We start from the raw sequence: 8659 nt of genomic DNA, 5'->3' as shown, positions 1-8659 counted from the left end.
AGGACTAAAGGGACAGAGACACTCAAGTTAGTGTTGGGTCCAAATATTTCTCAGCGCACAACAATCATGATAACTTGAATAAAAGGAAAACAATTATTATTTTTTTCATACCAAAATGTATAACTGCACAATTATTTTAATGGAATTTTGACATTGCAGAATTGCAAGCGGGAAGATTTTTAAAATTTTCTTTCGAGAACCCCGGTCATTGGCATTGTAATAGCGTTACGCTAACCACCACAGTACTGTGCCACCCCAATAATTGATAAAACTAAGCTGTGCAAACTGTCCTCGCTTCTCAAGCTGATTTGCTGAGGCATCAATCAGCTACTTACATTGGTGAGTACTCCCACTCCCCATGTGGAGCAGTAAATTACATAGCCAATAATGCATCAATATTACAAGGCAGGAAATTTAGGCAAAGTTTCCTCAGAGGATTAAATGTCAATTTTAGTACACGTGGCTTAAATCAGCAAACTCAGCACGAAGTGGGAACCTGTTGCCTCGACCTCTAAGCCTCACTCTTGACTGCGTAACCTTACTTCACCTTTCTAGAAGCAAAGTGTTGAAGCACAGCATAAATTTCGCAGCTGGAGTAAATGTTCATAAATGCTGTGGTAGTTTTACTTATACAGGTTACTAATTTACAGATACTATTCAAAACAATAATCCTTCATGCCCCTAATTATGCAGGACTATGGTAGAGAATGTCAGTTACACACCAAGGGCAAAATTAAAGTTTCAGGAATTTAATCTTCCAGATAGTCACCCTGTCGTATTTGAATTACCTTACACTATTAAGTTACTGTTAAACTAACTAGGCTCCGTGATGAGATGAGCACAACTACTTGATCATAATCCTGCTCCCCATGCTTCCATAGGGACATCTCGCTTCAAGGATCAGTGAATGTCAATTTGGAACAAAACTCTGGTTGGACATATCTCCTCTTCAGCCACCAGATGTGGCCACTTCAGTTCAACATCACAAGATCATCTAACTCATCGCCAAACTGAACTCCAGGACCTTTTGACCTCGTAGGGCTCAGTTTAATGCCATAAGTTTAGATCTCAGTTCAAAAAATGCTTACAGCACCTTTCTGCACATACAAGGACTTTTTTTTTTAAATAAAAGAAACTTGCTACAACTCAATGAAGAAGCCAGATTAGATTCTCAAAACTATTTGAATTAAAGCAGCAACTTGACATCACAGTTAATAAATCTGCAGTAACTGGCTGATCACCATTAATGATTTTGGCTCATTAGAAAAAGGAAACAAATCAGAAATTATCAAGGTTTTCTTCACCACAGTATTTCCAATATGAATCAATGTTCTGGGGGGGGGGGGTGTCACAATTTATTGGGTGTTTCCTTGGCTGATTTGAAAATGTTAAAGGAATCTTCTGTTAACATTCTCACATGGTTGATTATTCTGGACATGTAACGATGTATCACATATCAGACAAGAGGCACATATTCAATCTGTCTGTGTGCACCACTTTAGGGCAAACACATCTGCAGCTCATTGTGTGCCTCCGTAATTTTTTTAATGAATATTTGACTCCAGTCGTTTTGGAGCTTCACCGCAGCATGCAATTTGAAATACACTCAGTGGCCACTTATTAAGTACAGGAGTGGAACCCAAACTCTGCCATGATCTGGCCCAAGCTCAGCTGCGAGAGGAGGAGGGTTGGGCATGGGGCGAGCAACCCCATCCAGTAAAAATCCAGAGCTACAGAAACTCCAGAGACCTCACTCCTAGATGAAGGAGGATCTTGAAAGATGGGCTACACTCGGATAGAGGAGAGGACTCGGCAAGCCGCGGTTGGCAGCCTTTCATCCAGAAGGATTCATGGGCTAAGAAGAAGAGTAGAACCCAGAGTGGTCTTCTGCTGCAGTGGACCATCCACTTCAAGGTTCAAAGTGTTGTGCATCCAGAGATGCTCATCTAATCACCACTGTTGTAACACATGGTAATGTGAGTCAGTATCACCTTCCTGACAGCTTAAACCAGTCTGACCACTCTCCTCCGACATTTCTAATTAACATTTGCCCACAAAACTGCTGCTCATTGGAGGTTTTTTTTTTGTTTTTCACATCATTCTCTGTAAATGCTCAGGGGTTCTCAACCCAGAATCCATGGATTCCTTGCTTAATGGCATGAAAAAGCTTGGGAACCCCTTGCCTAGAGACTGTTGTGCATGAAAACCCCAGATCATCAGCAGTTTCTGAGACACCCAAACCACCCCATTCTGTCACAAACAATCATTCCGTTGTCAAAGTCACTTAGTTCACATTTCTTTCCCATTCTGACGTTTGGTCTGAACAACTGAACTTGACCATGTCTGCAGGCTAGCATGTATTGAGTTGCTGCCTCATGATTGGCTGATTAGATATCTGTATTAACAAAGTGTACAGGTGTACCTAATAAAGAGGCCACTGAGTGTATTCGGTCTGTGTAAGCCCCGCTGTAGGGCAAGCACACTTTGTCGCTCATTATGTGCTTCCAACATTATTTTGTCTCCAGGCTATTTTGGAATTTCATCTCAACGTGTAATTTGAAGGAACAGGCTGACTAGAAATGCACCAACATGGAATGCTTCAATTTTAGCATTGGCAACTGCCTCCTTTTCTTGAATTTGCCAGATAACAAAGCGCAGAGATTTTGTGCGACACACACAGAACGCTGGAGGAAGTCAGCAGCATCCAAGGGAATTTGGGCACATTTGTTTAATGCAAAATTGACAATGTCTTAAAGGTACAGTAGTAACAAAGCCATACCTCTGTAACCACACCCTATGAAGATGACAAGTGTAAACATTACAAAATTTCTGAGTGTCATCATACAGTACATTGTAAGTGTATATGCACAGGGAAAAATATTAACACTGTAATCAATCCTAAGAGAACCCCAGTGCACACAAAAGTTCAGACTTTACAGTTGATCACCATATTGCAGACAGGACAGCGTTTCACCTCCCACAATGATAAATGTTCAACAGCACAAAAGAAAATGGATGAATAAGCAGTACAAGATTTGTCGGTGTGCCTTCATTTTCCACAGCCGCATTTTCCTGCTGCAAGGTCCCATTAAAGGCCAAGTTAACAAAAAAAAATAGCAAACGCTACGCAGAGATCTGGCCGCGTGGATGACCTGCCACAGCTCTGCAACATTGTCCACCTTCTGCACACGGAGAGGCGTTGTTGGTTCATGGCCACACGGCTTCCATTAGGAAGGGAAAGAACACGCTGAGCAATTCTCAGCTCTCAGTAACATAAAAGCTTGTTTGAAAGCATCACGTTCTCTTTCAGAGTAGGACCTCACAAGAATAAAATACACAAAAGGAATTCTGCTTTCCTGTAGCTCTTATTTAACTATAGCATAATCTAGACATTAAAATTCTGAGACTGGAAATCATAATTGCAAAATTAATTTTATGTAAAAAAAACATGCCAATTCTAGCAGATGCTTTTAAACAATAAAATAGTTAAATACAACTGACTTTAGAAGTGGAACCTCTGGTCACTGTGCGATCGTGTGATCAATAAAAGCACAGATATTGTCTTTTTCAGTGAATGTTGCTGTCCGGTTTCTGATCATGCCTGATTTTGTCATTTTTCACCATGTAGATAAAATAGGCTAGAGTTTCCTTCTCATTCACTGGAATGGTCCTAAAATGACGGCTGATTGTCTGCAAAAGAAAGGTGCAAAATAAATTACTTGGGCAAAGGCAAGCTCATTTCAAAAATTCCAAATGTAATTTTGCATTCATCAAACCCTCAAATTTACTTGAATCCAAACATGACCCAGTGTGATTGATTCTGACGCTTGAACAAATATTTTTGCAAACCAACATTACTAACACACATAACCAAGAAGAGTGCTGGATCTCAAGAGAAATTCCATCATCATACAGAAACTTATCTCTGCTCATTCGGGCTGAACCTGCTACGCAGCTGCACACCAACAAAGTTCATCCTGTTTAATTCAGTGAGACTGAACATTGCAGTTATAACGTTGGGTTGTTAGGGGATAAGAGGAGCAATCTGGTGCCAATCAGTTCTGCTGCCTTAAGAAACAAATGACAGTGGATGCTGGTTAATTGGTCCATCAGTTAATTGGTGCAGACACTTATTTGAGACAACTCTTCAAAAACAAAAAAATAGCCAGGGTTCCTTTTGTTTATTTGGGCCACTATGCTCCTTAATTGGGGCAGGAGATTTGCTGAACAGTTTATAAATAGCGCCAGTCGCGTGAACTTGTGTGGCCATTAGACGCTACACATTACCAAGAGTGAGCAGTTTTAAAAAAGCATCATTTGCATGTGCTTGTGTTCCAAGAGAAGAGATTTTTGTCACTGATAGCTGGCGAATAATCAGCAGCAAGGCCACTTAGAGTTGTTTTGCTCACTGTGGTTTCAAGCATTCAGGCTTGGAGATGCTAGAAATGTCAGGAGTGAAAATTGAACAATTTCACTAGTTTAACAAGTTAGGAACTAAAAAGAATTAAGATATCAGCAATCATCTTAAATGTTACAATGAAAATAAAGATTTGGAGGATACTATCATTTAAAAAGCTGTATGATGGCGGTGCATTATCTGCACGAGGTGACTGAGTTAATTTTATTAATTTAGTCAATCTAAAGAACATGGCAATGTGTTGGGGGCTGTCCATCATATCTGACGATGACAGTGAAACCTGTGCAGGAGAGTTTTTAAAGTGGAAAAGCCATTGCACTTTGATAGTTCCACTCTCTCAACCTCAGATGTCCGACTCCAATTCTATGAGTAGTCATCATAAACTGGGGTCTTCCTTGGGTGCAGTGGGTAACCACGTTTTCTGATCTTTATCAGAGTGAGAATAAAGCCAAATTTTTCTGGTTGGCTGCCAGTGACTCATGGTGTTCAGTGTTGGGACTGATTTTTTTTTTATGTCAGTGATTTGAATCATAGTATCGATGGCTTTGTGGCCAACTTTGTAGATGATATGAAGGTAGGTGAGGGGGGAGTGAGACAGGTAGTGTTGAGAAAGCAGAGAGACTGAGAAAGACTTAAGACAGATTAGGAGAATGGGCAAAGAAGTGGCAGATGGAATACAGTGTTGAGAAGTGTATAAAGAAATAAAAGTGTAGACAATTTTCTAAATGGAGAGAAAATTCAAAAATATGAAGTGCAAAGGGACTTGGAAGACCTCATTCAGGATTCCCTAGAAGTTAATTTGCAGGTTAAGTCAGTGGTGAGGAAGGCAAATGCAATATTAGCATTTATTTTGAGAGGACTATAATACAAAAGCAGGGATATAATTAATGTTGAGGCTTTACAAGGCATTGGTGAGGCCTCACTTGGAGTATTGTGAGCAGATTTGGGCCCCTTATCTAAGAAACAACATGCTGACACTGGAGGGGGTTCAAAGGAAGTTCATGAAAATGATTCAGGGATTGAAAGGCTCATCATATGAGGTGCTTTTGATGGCTCTAGGCTCATACCCACTGGAATTCAGAAGATTGGGGGTGGGGGAAGAGGATCTCATTGAAACCTATCTATCGTTGAAAGGTCTCAATAGAGCGGATGTGGATAGGCTCATGTATAATAGAAACATTTATTGGTTTACTAAGATAACAGCACTTGAGCAGGCCCTTCCAGCCACATTGCACAGCAATCTCTCAATTTACTCCTCACCTAATCAAGGGACAATTTACCATGACCAGTTTATCAGTACATCTTTGGATTGTGGGAAGAAACTGGAGCACCCAGAGGAAACCCACACGTTCATGGGGAGAACGTACAAACTCCTTACAGGCAGCAACGGGAAATAAGCCTGAGTCGCCTGTACTGTAAAGTGTTGTGCTAACCAATACGCTATCGTGCTCTCCCAGTGGAGGGTTATGTAGGAGGGAAGGGTTAGATGGATCGTAGAAGTGGATTTTAAGGATTACACATCGTGGGCCAAATGGCCTGCATTGTGCTGTAGTGTTTTATGAATTACTCCCCAATCCCCTTAAAATGCAATAGTCAGGAAAGAAATGAACAAAAATGCAGAATTTAAAATAATGATGAGAACATACAGCAACTATTTTTGATTTTAATAAAGCAAAGGATGTACAAAAAGCTAAATAAAACCAAGAGTCAGTGAGGACACAAACTTCTGAAGCCCCTTAGTGGCACCAATTCCACCCATCATTTCCCAGAAGTCTCTCTTCACGAGCAACTCTCCCTCAAGCGAGGTGTGAGGTTTTAACAGACACAGGGATCCAAAGATGAGCTTCAAACTCCATGGCTCTCTAAGCCAAGCCCAGCTACATACTTTGAATTCAGGTCAGATGTAGTTACAAATAAAATTATATCACCTGTCTTAAGTGAGGTGCTGTTTATGGTTGGATTTTAATTTTACCTCTGAGCAAGTCCCTAATTTGTTAAAGTGTTTTTAAGCTCAACTTCACTCACTGCACTTTGCTACACATCATTGCTAAGCACAGGACAAAAAAAAGATACTTTAGAATGTACAATACCTCAGCTAGCTGAGCTTTATTTAGGCCAGGTCTAGTCTGTAGTTTGAAGTGTCTCTTATAACGCCTCAGTGTATTTACTTGCAATTGAAACAAATCGACCTAAAACAAAAGGTTGAAAGTCTTTTGGTTAATTTAAGTTGGAAATTGCAAAAAACACAGACCAAGAAATCTCAAAATACAGAAACAATGACTGACGATTAATGGAGGTTATCAATAAAATAAAGGACTGAATCAAAATAAATTCACCAATATATCCATTTCATGTATCACTAAACCTGACCCAAGTTGTACATACTTTCACCCACGTTATTACACAAAGGCAGAAGTACAGTACAACTTGGAAGCAGAAGTATATTACACCTAAATGCTAACAAATTTCTATGAAATGATTGATATGTTACCATACTCAATTACCATGTTTCCCCATTTGTAGAATTGAGAAAGAACTTTTGGAAAAGATGAAAATGTCAGTTGTGATGAAGTTGAGTGTTGGTGAGTTCTGGGCATACTATGTTGGTGCTGGAAGCATGGCAACACTTGTGGGCTACCCAGCACAACCCTCGGAGATTTGTTTTGACACAAATGACACATTTCACTGTATGACAATAGACAATAGGTGCAGAAGTAGACCATTCGGCCCTTCGAGCCTGCACCGCCATTTTGAGATCATGGCTGATCAACTACTAACAATACCCGGTTCCTGCCTTGTCCCCATATCCCTTGATTCCCCTATCCATAAGATACCTATCTAGCTCCTTCTTGAAAGAAACCAGAGAATTGGCCTCCACTACCTTCCGAGGCAGTGCATTCCAGACCCCCACAACTCTCTGGGAGAAGAAGTTTCTCCTTAACTCTGTCCTAAATGACCTACCCCTTATTCTCAAACCATGCCCTCTGGTACTGGACTCTCCCAGCATCTGGAACATATTCCCTGCCTCTATCTTGTCCAATCCCTTAATAATCTTATATGTTTCAATCAGATCCTCTCTCAATCTCCTTAATTCCAGCGTGTACAAGCACAGTCTCTCTAATCTCTCTGCGTAAGACAGTCCAGACATCCCAGGAATTAACCTCGTGAATCTACGCTGCACTTCCTCTACAGCCAGGATGTCCTTCCTTAACCCTGGAGACCAAAACTGTATGCAGTACTCCAGGTGTGGTCTCACCAGGGCTCTGTACAAATGCAAGAGGATTTCCTTGCTCTTGTACTCAATTCCCTTTATTACAAAGGCCAACATTCCATTAGCTTTCTTCACTGCCTGCTGCACTTGCTCATTCACCTTCAGTAACTGATGAACAAGGATTCCTAGATCTCTTTGAATTTCTCCCTTACCTAACTCTACACTGTTCAGATAATAATCTGCCTTCTTGTTCTTACTCCTAAAGTGGATAACATCACACTTATTCACATTAAACATCATCTGCCAAGTATCTGCCCACTCACCCAGCCTATCCAAGTCACCCTGAATTCTCCTAACATCCTCATCACATGTCACCCTGCCACCCAGCTTAGTATCATCAGCAAATTTGCTGATGTTATTTTCAATGCCTTCATCCAAATCGTTGACGTAAATTGTAAACGGCTGTGGTCCCAATACTGAGCCCTTTGGCACCCCACTAGTCACCACCTGCCATTCCGAGAAACACCCATTCACCGTTACCCTTTGCTTTCTATCTGCCAACCAGTTTACTATCCATGTCGATGTCTTCCCCCCGATGCCCTGAGCTTTGATTTTACCCACCAGTCTCCTATGTGGGATCTTAACAAGTGCCTTCTGTAAATTGAGGTACACTACATCCACTGGATCTCCCCTGTCTAACTTCCTGGTTACATCCTCGAAAAACTCCAACAGATTAGTCAAGCACGATTTACTCTTGGTAAATCCATGCTGGCTCGGCCCAATCCTATCACTGCTATCTAGATATGCCACTATTTCATCATTAATAATAGACTCTAGCATCTTCTCCACCACCGATGTCAGGCTGACAGGTCCATAGTTCTCTGTTTTCTCCCTCCTTCCTTTCTTAAAAAGCGACTGTACACGAGAAATTGAGCAAATCTCGACTCTCCCGATCCCTTACTGACTGAAGTGCCGTGGGTGATTGAAATATTAAGACATCAGTGTACGTTCCTATCGAAATAAGTGTGCTG

At 41.0% G+C, this 8659-nt stretch overlaps 1 protein-coding gene across 2 annotated transcripts in view; it reads right to left on the bottom strand.

Moving 5' to 3' along the window:
• Positions 1-2710: 2710 nt before the first annotated feature.
• The window catches only part of sap30l (sap30-like), a 31441-nt gene continuing 25492 nt past the window's right edge, over positions 2711-8659 (bottom strand). For both annotated transcript variants that reach the window (XM_059974282.1, XM_059974283.1), the window contains 2 exons: positions 6508-6606; positions 2711-3690 (listed from right to left, as the gene is read on the bottom strand). In XM_059974282.1, the coding sequence (XP_059830265.1) occupies positions 3568-3690; positions 6508-6606 (222 nt within the window). In that variant the 3' untranslated portion in view covers positions 2711-3567. The remainder of the gene's footprint in view (positions 3691-6507; positions 6607-8659) is intronic.

Source organism: Hypanus sabinus, chromosome 7 (genome assembly GCF_030144855.1).
Source record: "Hypanus sabinus isolate sHypSab1 chromosome 7, sHypSab1.hap1, whole genome shotgun sequence".
Taxonomy (NCBI): Eukaryota; Metazoa; Chordata; class Chondrichthyes; order Myliobatiformes; family Dasyatidae; genus Hypanus; species Hypanus sabinus.
The sequence above is the reverse complement of the archived record's forward strand: the minus strand, read 5'-3'. Positions and strand labels throughout refer to the sequence as shown.